The sequence below is a fragment of the Periophthalmus magnuspinnatus genome, chromosome 5 (assembly GCF_009829125.3).
Source record: "Periophthalmus magnuspinnatus isolate fPerMag1 chromosome 5, fPerMag1.2.pri, whole genome shotgun sequence".
Lineage (NCBI taxonomy): Eukaryota > Metazoa > Chordata > Actinopteri > Gobiiformes > Gobiidae > Periophthalmus > Periophthalmus magnuspinnatus.
Genome location: NC_047130.1, coordinates 20,356,893 through 20,373,305, shown reverse-complemented (window position 1 = coordinate 20,373,305; position 16,413 = coordinate 20,356,893). Strand labels below are relative to the sequence as shown.

General features: G+C 39.2%; 1 protein-coding gene across 1 annotated transcript in view; it reads right to left on the bottom strand.

Moving 5' to 3' along the window:
* The window catches only part of LOC117371191 (zinc finger protein 385A-like), a 54,246-nt gene that overhangs the window by 19,058 nt on the left and 18,775 nt on the right, over window positions 1-16,413 (bottom strand). Inside the window, exon 2 of the mRNA XM_055221990.1 lies at window positions 3,989-4,134. Within this exon, the coding sequence (XP_055077965.1) occupies window positions 3,989-4,134 (146 nt within the window). The remainder of the gene's footprint in view (window positions 1-3,988; window positions 4,135-16,413) is intronic.

The following is a 16,413-nucleotide window of genomic DNA, read 5'->3' as shown; positions in this document are numbered from 1 at the left end:
GCGTGAACTGCAGCTATGCATAAGAGGGACCAACAACTTCACAGAGCCTTCTTGTAAGTGACATTTACTGCAACGTCCGCTCCCATTGGGCAGTGGACTCATTTCTTTAATTATTAGATGAATATTGCGATTTAAAATGTGCAAATGATAACATAATAATCTCTGTCAAATATTCTAACTATATAGCAAACACAAGCACAGTAAAAGAAACGAAACAGTAAGAGAAAAATCTAGAATAACAAACGATCCCTGTGAGTGAGCTGGAGGCTGGAGGAGCCACTTGTGCAGATTGGCGGCCATGTGTCCTTTGGCGCAGCTTACCGTGAAATTGTAAAACATCTTTGTACATTTGAGTTAAGCTTATTCCTTACACTCCAAACAAAGCAATTATAAAACAGACTGAGGTGTGTGTATGTGGTGATAGATACGGGAGCAGTGGCTCTTGGTCTCCGCTCAAACGGTTTAATTCACACTGTGTTTGTGATTACAGGCTCCACAGACCCTCTGCTCTGCTCTGAGGGTTAAACTGGTTTTTCACTCAACAACCTGCCACATACAACAAGCTGAACGACGTTCTCCAGATCTGTTTTTGAGGAGGTAACAACATTATAACATGACTTAAAGCTCACAAGAGTCAGTTTTGTAGTAGTAATATATGTAGTAATATATAGATCTTTAAATATTGTCTTTCTACCATTCAATAAAAACAAAAAACATTCTACTCATGTATTTCTCTCCTCGTGATGGTACAAGTTATTTCTGTTGCCATAGCTGCCCTGGCGTAGACTGAAGGAGGTGAGGCTGCCAATCTTCACCAAACGTCCCACACACCGCATTCAAACATGGGCAAGATGAGTAAAGTGTCTTGTCTTGATTATGCTGGGATCAAACCACCGACCTCTGGGTTAGTGGGTGAATGCTCTAACCACCGAACCACTCCTTTATGTCTGGTATCCGTAGATTTAGATTTAAGAATGATGAAACATTAGGACCGGTGCCATAGTAATTGACAGTTTAAAACACAGTATGATGTCTTTTGAATGGTAAAAAGTCCTCAAAATGTCACCTATAACGAGAAACTAAAACCCATGAATACATTTGGGCTGAACGATGTATATTATAGCTTTCTAAAATGGCCTCAGAGCAGTTTATGTTAAGAGACCATGACTTAATCTCAAATGGTGAATAATTTAAAGTCAAGTTGCTTTATCAAGGTCTTTACCAAAGTACCTGGGGGTATTTCTGTGTTTCAAATTACACCCTATAATTCTGTAACTACATAGAGTTTGAAAAGAAATGGGGCAGGGATTGTTCATTTGTTGATTTTATTTTAGTTTTTCTGCACAAAAATTCATCCATCCATTTTCTTTTGCTTATCCAGGACTGGGTTGTGGGGGCAGTAGTCTAAGCATCGACTCCCAGACCTCCCTCACCCCCAGACACCTCCTCCAGCTCCATCCCAAAGTGTTCAGAACCAACCACAAAAATAACCATGATTATTTTAGAGATTACATAAACATGCGCTAATACTGATACTGGTATTGCCTGCAGCACCGCTCCAAATCTGACGGTTGAGCTTATAAATTGACGTTTAATTGATTCATGTAATTGATTCATGTACCCAGAACAAGAGACTCACACAAAGCAGTTTGGTAGTTACTCAAGAATAAATAATACAGTTGGATTATTTTGGTTTTGTATTTTGTTTTAAGGAAATACTTGCTGTGTTCAGTCTCGGCTCTATCAGCTGACAGCAGGTATCGTGGGAGACAGTAGCTCAGAAGTGTCTCTTCACTGATCTTAACGTGAACATCATTGGTTGAGGGGTCAGATCCACTGACCCACAGGTTGATGGTGTGATTCCAGTTCCCACAGATGAATGAATGGTGAGTGTTTCCTTGATGTAAAGTGCTTTGAGTGCCTTGAGGTGGAATAGTGTTATCTGAACTAAAAAATCTTTCTGATCTCTAAAAGTGGATTTGTGGAGGGTAGAAACTGTAGGTATCTGTACTTTACGTAAGTCAGTTTTAATATAGATACTTTATACTCCACTACATTTTTAAACTGGAGTGAAAAGTAAAAGTATTTTTTATTATTGTCTGAGACCTGAAAAAGCTGAGGTTTTTTTTTTTTTTTTTTTTTGGTAGTTTGAGCAAACAAAAATGTACAAATAAAAACACCAAGGAGAAACCTATTGATTCAGTTGTTTCTGTTGAACAAAATTCAGTACAAAGTTTATGTTATCAAAATCATTACATTTGAAGCTTTATAAGATCTAAAAATCCTTTAATCCTTTAACTTTTTGTTCTTTAAGTATATTTTTAAATGTGTACTTTAATACTTTAAGTTAAACCAATGTTTTTCTTGTACTTTTACAGAACAAAATAGCGTACTTCTTCCACCACTGGTTAAGTATTAAACATACATAGATAATTATTCTAGTCTACATATTGTTCATTATAAACTACAGTATTGATCTAAAATGGCTTAATAATAGAAACAGGCCCATGTATTTCCTGTTTCAAATGGCACAGCTGATATACTGCATACAATTTCACTGTAGCAGCACATTTTCTTTCATGTGGTTTTATTGCTGAAAAATGGCTACTTGACATTTTTGAACCCAGCATGTGTGACATCTGAATCTTTTGAATAATCACAAATAAAGGGAGTGAGCAGAGATAGGGGGTAGGTGAAAACTGACATTTCCTCAGCCTTGAATGCAGAACAGTAAAGCAGGATCACCCAAACAGGGCTCCAAATAACAGTTAGGTTAGTACTCAGCAGTTGTTTTTTTTATTAGTTGACTAGACAAAGTATTTCTATTGTATTTTTAGATATTTTTTTTTATTATTTATTTCATTATGGTTAATTTTACTTAATATAGTTTAATAATTTGACTTTTCTCAAGGACATTTCCACTGCACCAGCTTCAGCTTTGGCTCTGGCTGATTTAGATTTTTTTTTTTTTTTTTTTTACTACAGTGTGTTCCTGGTTTGTCGCCACGGTGACCTTCACATGAAACCCAATCTGGAAATGAGAAGCGCGCAAAGTGCTGACGCGGAGGACGCAGTGTGGCCCATAGCATCGATTAGCTGTAAGTCATTTTATTGCAGTAAAACACTCGAGCGGCATTGGCTCCATTACCACCACGAAGAAAGAGTCAACAGCCGTCAGCCCGTTATTTCAGACCAGACAAACTGTAAATATGGTTTAGTGATAGAGATGGGCTTTGTAGATACTCTGCAAGCAACAAATACTTATAACATTACACAAAACATCTATATAGTTATACTCAAAGGTCCTATATTATGTCAAATTGACTATTTTGAGCTTTAAGTCATGTTATAATTCTGTTAAAACAACTCAAAAACATACACAGAGTTGTTTTTTTTCATTAACACGTTTCAGTAGCCCTTAGCTCAAATGTTCGATCCCACCTTGTGATGTCATGAAGTGGTAGTTTTCAAGTTAACAGCTCCATTTTACATTTTGTTTATTAAGAGATTTGCAATTCCAGGGCTGAAATCATCCAAATGTTTCGAGTGAAGGTGTATGGAGTTTAAAAACACAGCGGAAATTAACTGTGTCCCCAGATACGAGGTAAACATGTTCAAATGAAATGTAGCTTTTACAGATGACAACTCTAATGCTGATGTATTCTTGCAAGATAATTATCCAACCAGAACAATGAGCCAAAAATGTAATCTTTTGATTCAAGGGGAAAAAAAATTTTGCTTATTTTTTTGATATATCGTCCATATCTTCCAGCTCCTCTCATAGACACACTTACATGGGATCTTTAGCTACTTAAACATCAAATTAGCCCAGTATGTTATGTGCACCAAAAATGCACAAAAAATGCACAAAAAATTGAGTCAATATATAAATAACAGTTAGAATATAAGCAAATGGCATAATTAGCAAAATCCTCAATTAGGTCGGCAAGTTTTTATGTTTATAGATCATTTTGAGGTTTAGACTTACAGTGTTGAAGTTGGGGAAGAGGCCGATAGATGCGGGGTGAGGGGACTCGAGGGGGAACTGGAGAAAAGGTTTGAGGTCCAGACCAGGACTGAGGACCGCAGGACTCCGGAGGAAGGCAGGGACCGGCCCAGGACGGCTCACTCCTCCTGGGATAAACAAGAAACAAGAGCATAAATACAGGTTAGTGATGTACACAAATGACTATACTGCTTTTATGGTGGCTGAGTAGCGTAGCGCTCACACCTCAAGGCAAGAAGGTTACAAGTTCTATTCACAGCTCCCACAGGCTTTTCTGTGTTTGTTTGGGTTGGGTTTTGGGTTCCACCATCAACAAATGCAAAGGACAAATATCCAAATAAAGACAACGAAGTGTAGCTTAATGTTACTTTTAAGGGATGACCTCAGGAAATGTGTTGGATTATCCTGATAATAATCAGCTGATATATTTGCAGCTCATCACAAAGGTTTTATAATGAGCTTGTGTTGAAGCCTTTGTGCCTTTGTTAAAGTTCAAGTGTTGCAAGTAAATGGACTCTGCAATTAACCATAAAGGTGAAGATATGAAGATATATCATCTCCCTCTCTTCTCCTCCACTCTCTCCTCAACTCCCCCTCCCTCCCCCTTTAACTCTCTCTCTTTCCCCTCTCTCCCTCTCTCCCTCTCCTCTCCCTCTATCAACCCCCCTCTCCCTCCCTCCCTCTCTCTCTATCACTCCCCTCCCTCTCTCTCTATCACCCCACTCTCGCTCTTTCTCTCTCTCACCCCCTCCCTCCTTCCCTCCCTCACTTCTCTCTCTCTCTCTATCACTCCCCTCCTTCCCTCCCTCACTTCTCTCTCTCACCCCCCTCCCTCCTTCCCTCCCTCACTTCTCTCTTTCTCTCTCTCTCTCTATCTCTCCCCTCTCTTCTCTCTCTCTGTATCACCCCCTCCCTCCCTCCCTCCCTCCCTCCCTCTCTCTATCACCCCCTCTCTCTATCACTCCCCTCCCTCTCTCTCTATCACCCCCCTCTCGCTCTTTCTCTCTCTCACACCTCTCCCTCCTTCCCTCCCTCACTTCTCTCTCTCACCCCCCTCCCTCCTTCCCTCCCTCACTTCTCTCTTTCTCTCTCTCTCTCTATCACTCCCCTCTCTTCTCTCTCTCTGTATCACCCCCTCCCTCCCTGCCTCTCTCTCCCTCTCTCTATCACCCCCTCCCTCTCTCTCCCTCTCTCTCTATCACCACCCCTCCCTCCCTCCTCCCTCTCTTCTCTCTCTCTCTGGGCTGAGTCGTGTAAGCAGCTTAAGTCTCACAGCTGGGGAGCACAGATAGCAGCTCTTCTGGTTTGTCTTTCGCTGAGCGCCGGTTTCTGTCAATGTTTCACGCTTGTCTTACTCTTTTCTGCCAGAGCCCCTCAATGGTCTCTCCTTCTCCACACTACCATTTTCTGCAGTCTTAAGAAATCCTGCAATTTAATCTTTAATCTATCTGACTATCACTGAGTTAATAGCCCATTAAGAGTCAGGCTCAGGTCTGAGGGGGGCTGCAAAAGAATGCACTGCAGCTAAGGATGCAACGATACAGCCTTTTCTGTTCTGAAATGATGACGATACTTTGGCTTTAAGTATCTGCCCATGGCCGATATCAACCGATACTAGAGCAAAGACTGAAAATATCATTTATATTGGCATATGGCAAAAAAACAAAAAACAATCCATGTGTTTTGTATCTGTCATTTAACCTTTAAAGTAACTACAGAATGACAAAATGTTCTAACAATATAAAAACAAAAATATTATGAGGTGTTTGAGCCGACAGCATCCAGGAAATCGTCTTGTTACACCAATTTACAGACTAAAATAGGATATCGACTGAATCATTATCAACTCAACCAATGTCTGATCCATCAAAATTTGACCATATCAGTATTGTATCAGTATCGTATCGGCACATCCATAATCACAACCTCATTTAGAGATGTTCATGCTCATTTTGGGCATCTAATATAATCCCTCTCTTAATGGAAGCACATTACTTTTGCACCTTTAAAACTCAAATCCAGCCCAGTCAGTTTGTGCACTGGAGTTTGTTAAGAATAACTGACACAGAAACAGGGACAGTGCCATAAGATCTCACCACAACATTGTGAAATGATTTTTTATTTGGCTTGACAAATGGTTCACTTTGCTGAGTTACACTTCAAAACTGTAGCAGATGCAAAAAGCAGTGTTTCAGTGACAGATACAATATGACATAAAAAAAATTAAAATGTGAGGTCAAAATTGTGAACTGAACTCCAACCGATTCTTGAACAATAAAAATGCTTTATAGATGCAGACAGTGCACATCATTGGTCTAATTTATTAATCTAATTTTGCAGTTTCTTAATTTTTTTTCAAACTAGCATGTTAAAAGTGCCCTTCCTGGTTCTTGGACGATAAAAACACTTTATAGATGCAGACAATGCACGTTATTGGTCTAATTTGTTCATCTGACTCAAATGATCTTAGATATTTTCAAAAAACCCAGAATAGTGTAAATGTATGAGTTCAGTGTTTGAATAATTTCCCTCTGCAGATTACAGATTATAGATTACATATCATAGGTTATAGATTATAGATTGCAGATTATAGAATATAGATTATAGATTATGTGCAGCAGTCGTCTTATATTACCTCATTCTCATCTCCACAGAAAAAACGGGCACTTGTCAAAAGAAAACGGGGAAAAAAGCTATTTCTGAGACGTGCGGAGGGAGAGAGGGAGGGACAGAGAGGGAAACGTAGACAGAGGGAGAGAGGGGAGATAGAGAGGAAGAGGGCGGGAGAGAGAGAAGGAGAGAAAGAGAGAGGGGGAGAGAGAAGGAGGGAGAAGGGAAAAGAGAGAGCGACAGAGAGTGAGAGAGAGGGAAGATAGAGAGGGGGAGAGAGGGAGAGATAGGAAGAAGGGAGGAGGCTGCATGGGGGGCTTAACGGATGGGCTGTCAGAATAGGGGAGAGAGAAAGAGAGATGTGAAGAGATGGAGGGAAAGAGAGAGGGAGATGTCAGATTTTGTCACTACATTAAAAGATGGTATGAGACATGGGGATGTCCACTGAGCTTGTTTCAGTCATCGCTGTTGGCAACAACTAAAACTGCATTATGTGCTTTCTTATGGGGCTACAGCTGTACACTGTTACCTACAAATGTACTATGAAAGGGATTATGTGAGGGACATAAACATGAGCCTGTCTTTCTCCAGATATAAGGTAGATGTTCAAATCAAATATAGCTTTTATACTGATAACTGTAATGCTGATTTATTCTTAATTAAACATTGGACATGATTACCAAGTTGTTTATGTTATAGTTTGGTGTTTTGTTGTCAAGATGGTAATCTAATCAGAAAGCAGAATCTCACATATAACAGAATTCTGATGTCATGTGAACCCAACCTATATGAAGTAAAATAAGTAGTTCTTTACATTTCTTTCCTGTGTCATGATAAATATGACAAACATTTATTAAACCCACAGAGCTCAGACACAGGACTTGCTGCAGACAATAGGAGCTGTATCAATATCGCTCTCCCTGTACACCATTTGAATAACTGTTCTGGTAAATCTGCAGCTCGTTTTACGCCACATTACATTTGAAAGGTCAAACCAATGCCCACGTTTTTTATGGATTTATATTTGCACCAATCACATCACTGGACTTTTTCAGCTCTTGACTAGCAACAATGGAATCTGCAAAAGATAAACCAGATTTTATTTTGCGTTTATCGTTTTAACATGATTCATCGGGTTTCAAACACTACAAACTGGTTTTCATTTGCATATCATTAACCTTTTTTAGATACCTTGACTTTGGGTGTTTCTTATAATTGTAAATGGGATTAAGTATTAAGGTATAAACAACATGTAAACTAGGACTACATATAAAAACTAGGATATATACAGGACTAAACCAGGTCTAAAGCAGATCTAAACCTAAGCATGTTCTAAGCAATGTCCGAAGGTTTTCATGAAGGGTCTCCACAGTGACAAAGTTACAGGTCAGTTATGTGAAGAGAAGACCCCGCTCAAAATAAGAATCATGTTTTTCAAGGTGTTTAACGACACATGTGATTGAATGCTACATATACGCTGTGTCCCTGTATATTTTTTTGCATTTCAATCACAAGCACTTAAAGAAGACATATTATGTTATGCTCTACAGTTATAATCTATGACGCCCGTGGATCATTATGTTAACATTTGCACATTTTAAATCTCAATATTCATCTAAAACGACTTAATAAAAGAAACAAATCCGCTGACTTCTGTGTTAGAAAACTGTGGTGCCCAATGGGAGCTGAGTCACCACCTCTGACTAGTGAGCAATATGTCGTCTTCAAAATAAGCGATTAAAGATTACTCAAACATGCACAAATCACTCCCGAAACAACTTGGAGAGAGTAAATTAGAGGAGAACATGGTTAAAGCTCTGAGTCTGCTTTAACACTATAGATTATTGTGAATGGTTTTGTGCTTTTGCTTTGACCTGAGGTGGTCGGAGAGTGACTTTTCAGTGACATCAGATAAGTGAAAGCCAGTCTCTCCTCCTCCTCCTCCAGTCTATCCCCCTCTCCTCCTCCTCCTTCCCTTCTCTTTCACCTCCTCTTCCTCTTCCTCGGTGGTGGACATGCTTGACAGAGCAGTGATTGGACACATAAAGAGGAGTGTTAAAGTGTTGAGTTGCTGCCAAACTCGATAAATCCAGACGACACCAGCTCAGAGTGAAAAAGAACAAGAGCCGCTCGCACCCAACAACAGACATGTTTTATCGCTCTTCTTCACTGACTTCTTTCTATCCCCTTCTCTGCCCCCCACCTCTTTCTCTCTTTCTTATCCTTGTTTCTCCTCTCCTTTCTTTCTGTTCCTCTCTGTTTCTCTCCCACTATATCTTTTTCTTATTCTCTCTCTTATCTTTCTTGTACTTCCCCTTTCCCTTCGGCTCTCACCTCTTTCTTTTCTCTCTTTCTTATTTTACCTCGTTCTCTAGTTAGTTTTCTCTCTTGATTTTTTGTCTCTGTGTTTTCTCTCCATTTTTATGTTCTCTCTCTCTGCTCTCTCTCCTTATTAACGTCTCTCTCGTGCATTTCTCTTCACCCTCTTTTGCCTTTCTTTCTTTCTCTCATTTCTTTTACTCACTTTTCTTTGTCTCTCTCCTAAATTGTATTGACATTGACAAACATGTACGAAGTTTATACTTTATCTCCCCTTAGTCTTTCTCTCTTATTCTCTCTCACACTCACTTTCTTATTCTTCTTGTTTTTCTATCTCTTCCTCCTTCTCTTTCTCACCCACAACTTTATTTCTCTTATTATTTTGCTATCCTTCTCTTTCTCTCTCTCTATCCCTTCTTCTCCCCCTTTCTTACTCTCTCTCCAGCTTTCCTTTTCCCTCTTTTTACTTCCTTCCTTCTCATCATACCCTTGCTCTTTTATCTCTTTTATTCTCTTTACCCCCCCACACACATACATACACACTACCCTTCTCTCTTTCTATCTTTTCCTTTTTCCCTCTCTCTTTTACCTCGTTCTTTTTTTCTCTTTTACTCTCTTCACTCCTTCCCACACACACACACACGCACACAAACGCACACATACACACATATACACACTACCGTTCTCTTTCCTTCCTTCTCTTCCTTCTCATTATTCCCCAGCTTTTTCTCTCTTTTTCTCTTTTACTCTCTTTACCCCCCACACACACTACCCTTCTTTCTCTCCCTTCTTCACTTTTCCATCCTTCTTTCTCTCTCATCTCATCATTCCCTTGTTCTTTTTCTCTCTTTTACGCTCTTTACCCCCACACATACACACACACACTTACAAACTCACACTCTCTCTCTTCTTCTCTCCCTTTCCTTTTCCTTTTCCCTATCTCTTTCTTTCTCGTTCTTACCTTTATATCTGTCTTTCCCGAATTCCTTCTCTCTCTTCTTATCATTGCTTTGCTCTTTTTCTTTCTTTTACTCTCGTTTTTCTCCCCCTCCCACACACACACACAAACACCCCTACACACACACAAACACACATGCATACACACCCCCACACGCACACATATACACACACATATACACACACAAACACACACCCATACACAAACACACACACATATACACAAACACACATACATACACAAACACACCCCCACACGCACACGTATACACACATATACACACACACACACACACACATACATACACATACACAAACACACACATACACACTACCCTTCTCTCTTTCTCCAAATGCAAATGTTTAGTTGAAGAAAAGATCAATCTCTGTGTAATGGCTTATTGGATTTGCTATAGATTGTGAAAGAGCTGCATAATATTAGAATAACATTTAAGCGCCCGCAAATAGAAATCGTATTGACTCTATTCATGAATCCCACAGTGATCAAAATTAGCACTGTTGCCATAGTGATACATCAAGACAAATCATGACAAGAATTAGGGCCATAATAATAGACTCTATATTTAAATGCACATAGCTAACCTGCTAGCCGCTGTGGTCCAAATAGGAAGTGAGCATGGGCGTACTTTGTCTGGCTCTGACTCTGGCTCCAATTCACTTTCTATTGAAAAAATGTCACATCTCTCTCTGTAACTGTTGCTGTCAAGCTTGTCATTTTAGCCTTAAAATGTTTGCATTAATCCGCTCTGCAAGGTCCTTGCTAAACCAACGGTGTGGACAGGAAGGGGCGTTACTTTCAACAGCCTCGCTCCGGATTGGCTCTTTGGTTGCTATGATACTCGCGGTCCGAATTCCTAACATGCAACTTGGCTCAAAATTCGCCCCTATAACTGCTAGCGCCGATGAGCTTCATTTGATTGGAGCCGAACGCTGTGGTTGAAGTCATACTCACTTAGTCCACGTGTTTATACAGTCTATGATTACAACCGAAATAAGATTTAAAGTTACAGTATGTAACTTTTACTGTTTTGCCAGGGATGTATCGTAGAGAAGAGGCGCCCATGCTCATATAGAATCATGTTTCCGAGGACAACACATGCAATTGGATAAATTCAAGATAGATAAGTTTAACACCATTCTGTGAAGCATTCCAGACGAACAATAACATCCCCTCAGAAACAAACCCTCACCACCACCAGAAAGGTTACATATTGAACCTTTAATGTTGAACACAGACATTTGACTTTGCATTTGTTTACAAGCTCTAGTGTCTGCCCTCCCCAAAGCTAATCTAACTTCAATAAGCTTTTTCTGTTCCATATAGGTATTGGTTAGCATAAATTTCCCATAATGCATTATACACCCATTGTCTTGAAACCTGTCAGTACCACAGACTTGACAAAGCCTATAGTTCACACGCCCACACACACGCTCTGGTATCCTGTGCCCAAGGCCTCCCAAATTGGCAATTCATTAAACCAATTTATCTGTAATGATCACAGAGGTAAAGCCAATGTCAGGAGACGCTCTGTATTCCCCACCACAGCACACAGCAGGATACAGAACACTGAGATGCTGGGTCTTATTTACACAGACAGAGGTGTTTCATTTACACTATCCATAGATTTACAGAATAATTAAAAATAAAGACAGCTGCCATAGTGATAAACAACTAAAGGGCCCATATTACAATATTTTCTGATCTATGTTATAATGTTGTTTCCTCATCAAAAACAGATCTGGAGTTGAGTTTTGGTTCATTATCACATGTTTAACACACAAACCCTGCATATTTAGGCATATTTCTTTTCTCAAACAGAAAACGCACTGTTCCACTTTATGGTGTCATGCTGCAATACAGGAAGTGATTTGCTGTATTTTTAAACTCCACACACCTTCACTAGAGTCATTTGGATCATTTCAACCCAGTAACTGCCAAACTCTGTTGAGCTAAAGGTAAAAATGTAGCTGTTAATTTGAAAACTACCACTTCATGACATCACAAAGTGGAACAGAGCATTTTGAGGTTTATACATGTAGACAGACTAATAAAGCAGGGTTACTCAAACATGTGTGAATGAAACAAAACATGAATACAGGTGTGTTTTGATGAAATAAAAACATTACAACATGGCTTAAGCTCAAAAGAATCCATTTTGGTTAATATAGGACTTCACTTTCTGTGGAGATGTTATTGCTTTGCGTGGAATGTTCCACAGTATGACATTAAACTTAACTATCTTGTATTTTTTGTGTGTACAGGAACCTTGAAAAACATGCATTTTTACACAACTCTGACCTGGAATTTGGCCACATCGTGTCAGTAACATTGATAAGATTGGTAAGTATGTGGCATGTCCTCCACTATTACATATTACAAATGTACCTTTAAATATTTTATAATATATTTAGCCTAAAACGCAAACTATTGTAGCTATTTCTGACTATATCTTTACTTTTTATTAACAGAAATTAATTCCCTACTGCAGCAGAATGACAATCACTCAATTAGAAAATGCTAATTGATTGCGCCCCCTTGTCCTTCACGCAGGTGTGGTCATTATAAACTGATAAACACAAAGCATGCTGGGAAATTGGCTAATTAGCTAACAGCCTTTTGGCATCATCTGTGGGACCTTTGAATGTCACCTACACTTTTGTATTAAGGACTTAAATAGAAAACACATTATCATCATGATGCAGTACTTTTGCCATGCACCTCATAGTGTAAAGAATGAAAGGAAATCATAGCCTTAAACTAAAGGATAAAGGGATACTATGTAACTTTTTGGTTTGGAGACTGTCATCTGATTGTCTCAATGGATATGTTATTACGTTGCTTGGAGTGTTTCACAATATGGCTCTAAACATGTCAATCTTTTTTTTTTATTGCTAAACAATACATGGTGTTCTATTGTAAGGCTCCCCTCTCCACAGATTTGACCTTTAACTTGGCCTGGTGATGTCACTTGTTGTCACTTGCTTGTCTCCATGGGGCTAGATAAGTTTAATGCCACACTCTGAAACATTCTAGACAATAACATCTCCATGGACACAAGATGGCATGCACAACGAATAGTGCACCTTTAATTATGGAATTGAAAATAAGAATGATTTAACCTATAACCAACATATATAACAATATATATATTCTTCACAAACCTGATGTGATGTGCAGTATCAAAAATGAAACTAACTTAACATTTTAATGGATGTTTTTAGCCAATATAGCATTTTCAAAACAATAAAAGGCAACATGATGATTGGAATATGTAATACCCCATAGGTAATACCCCATAGAAGTGTAATAGCCTCTCTTTAATAGAAAATACTTCCTCAAAAATCATAAAAAAGATCCCTTTAACAAAATGCTTTGCTGTTGTCTGCAGTTGGTGCCAGGAGAGAGGGCATTTTAAGTGGTACATGGTTCGGCCTTGACATTTGTGTAAATATCTGTATACAGGAGGCTGGTCCCTGGGGGGCGCTGTGGTAATGCTGTGGCTCTAACCTTTAAAGTAACACAGTTTAAAGTTTGTTTTGAGAGCAGAGGAGAGGAGAACGGTGCTGTGAAGGACTGTGTGTGAAATCCAATTTACTGTTTGCCCCCAAGTCAGACATTTTGAACTGAGCCCAGGGACCTGCAGCTGCTATCACAAATACACACTCACTTTCACTGCAAAGCAACCATATAACACCGGGCTCAAGCTGTGGTGCAGACAACAACCATTCAAGACAACTTTTAACTGCCTAAAACATTAAACATCACAGTGGAATAATAAAAAGCAATACATTCTAATAAACTTGAACTTTTAATAGAAAAAGACCATGCATTTCTTCACCATGTCATCAACATGTAACGCTTGTATATCCCAGTCTCTCATACCAACACCATACTACAAACTTAGCAACTTACTACAGTCGTAAAGAGATAAAAAGGCATTTGTTTGTCTAAAACCCAACTTAAGAGATCAACAATAGCAACTTAAAGTGTTCTTGAGGAACTCACTAAGCATAGGAACATGGGGGTCTCTGGAGTGAAGTTTTGAGCCTCAAACCCATGCCTTGTTCTTAAGGAGTTTGTAAGGTGTTCGTATGGCGATTGTAGACAATCATTGACCTGGCTACAAACTTACGAATGCTGAACGAAAACATTTTCTTAAGTTCACCTCAAGAATGCCACAGGAAATGAGCAGAAAAATCACCAAAGAGCCTTTGTATGGATCATTGTGACTGAGGCTTTACAATGGGTTTGTTCAAACATCTGATTTAGTCCTGGGGTAGACCTAGTATTGTCCCGGTCTTGTCCTGGTTTAGTTATATTCTTGTCCTGGGTCTAGACCTGGTTTAGTCCTGGTCTCATTCTGGTTTAATTCTGTTCTGGTCTCATTCTGGTTTAATTCTGTTCTAGTCTTGATCTAGGCCTGATTTAGTCCTGGTTTAGTCCTGGTTTAGTCTTGGTTTAGTCCTGGTCTAGGTCTGATCTAGTCCTGGTGTAGGCTTGATTTAGTCTTGGTTTAGTCCTGGCCTAGTCCTGGTTTAGTCCTGGTCTAGGCCTGATTTAGTCCTGCTCTAGGCTTGATGCAGTCCTGGTGTAGGCCTGATTTAGTCCTGGTTTGGTTCTGGCCTAGTCCTGGTTTAGTCCTGGTCCAGGCCTGATCTAGTTCTGGTGTAGGCCTGATTTAGTCCTGGTTTAGTCCTGGCCTAGTCCTGGTTTAGTCCTGGTTTAGTCCTGATTTAGTCCTGGTCCAGGCCTGATCTAGTCCTGGTGTAGTCCTGGTGTAGACCTGATTTAGTCATGGTTTAGTCATGGTTTAGTCGTGGTTTAGTCCTGGTGTAGACCATATTTTGATGTGTTGTTTGCATGTAAGACCCTGTGTATTTTCTGGTTGATGAACTGTATGAAATTGTGTGAATGAGGAGGAGATGGGGAGAAAGCTGCATTTGAGAGGAAGCGGGGCAGAGAGAGAGGGGGCAGGGTGGAGGGTGGAGGCAGGGGGGCAAGTGTGTGTGTTGGGGGTCTGTGTGTTTAGAGGTGAGCTCAAGGTGACCAGACTGGAGCAGAGCGCTGGGTTAACACTCAGGTTAATGTCCAGAGAAAACCATCTGTGACCAACAGAGCAGACGCCATTTTCACACACAACAGCCAAGAAGCAGCTCCTTTTCTTTAGCTCAGTGTCCCAGGTTAAAACAATGGACCAGTCATTAAGAAATCTTGTATTTATCTGGCTATTTCATATACCTATTTATTTGTTTTCTTTGATGAATGCAAGTATTGTAGTATTTTAATGCCCAGCAAATACAATCAGATCAGAATGTGAATCACTTTTATTGCCATTGTCAGAGAGCAATATTCACAAACTAGGTGTTATGGTGCCACCCAGAGCAAGGAATAATAAATATACACTATAATAAAATAAAAATATGCAAGCCAGATTTTTCTATTGATTACATTGTACTTTGCCATTTTATCTGCCCCCATCTGTATTAAATATTATTGGTCTATAGAATCTGAAATCCATACGGCAGAAAAACACTCAAAAAATACAAAATAGACAAAACAGACAGAATAGCATTGCCTAAAACTGTAACGGTGCCTTTGAAAGAAAAAAAAAAATGTTTTGTGTCTTCTTAACCTTTCTATTCATTGTGGCCATAAAGCTTTCTGCACCCCTTAAATAGATATGTTTAATGCCATACTGTGGAACATTTCAGGCAAAGCAATAACATTGCAACTTCTATACTTCTATTCAAAGAAGAACCTGAATGTTGAATTAATGTTGAGATTTAACTATGTCGGTGATTGGCCTGTTTTCCACATATCTTGCCCCTGGGCCTTGTGCAGTGGATTGTGGGATGTGAAATGTCATGAGTGAAAGTGAAACAGTTTTAGGCGCTTTCTGCAGCTCCGCCCACCACCTGTCGCACCTGTCAGGTCCTGTTTCTCACCCTGTCACTTTGATGCCCTGAGGGGTATAAGTGTGTGGAGCACTGTGCCCTCGGATTTAAAATATTTTTGGAAGACTAGGCATTGCATGGATATTAAAATATATCTATCCATATATATATATATATATATATATATATATATATATATATATATATATATATATATATATATATATATATATATATATATATATATATATATATATATATTCATCACAATAGACAGATGCAGACAGCGCAGACAGTAGTTTGACCTCAAGAGCTACTTTTCAGTATATCTGACCTGGGCAAGACACATTTTACTTAATCACATGATTAAGGTCAAATCCATGACTGATCATTACAGGAGTGATGAAGAATCACAGTTATTATGCCTATCACTTATATCATTATTAGATTTTTACTTTGGAGAGAGCTCTTATAGTGAACCTTCTTTTTAAGGAGGAAGTGCGCTAACCACTCTGCCACTCTGCATTTTAATGAACAAACGCTGAAGAGGGCTGCTAGTTTAAAAAATCATGACTGTAAGCATGGCACTCTTAGCACTATTTTAA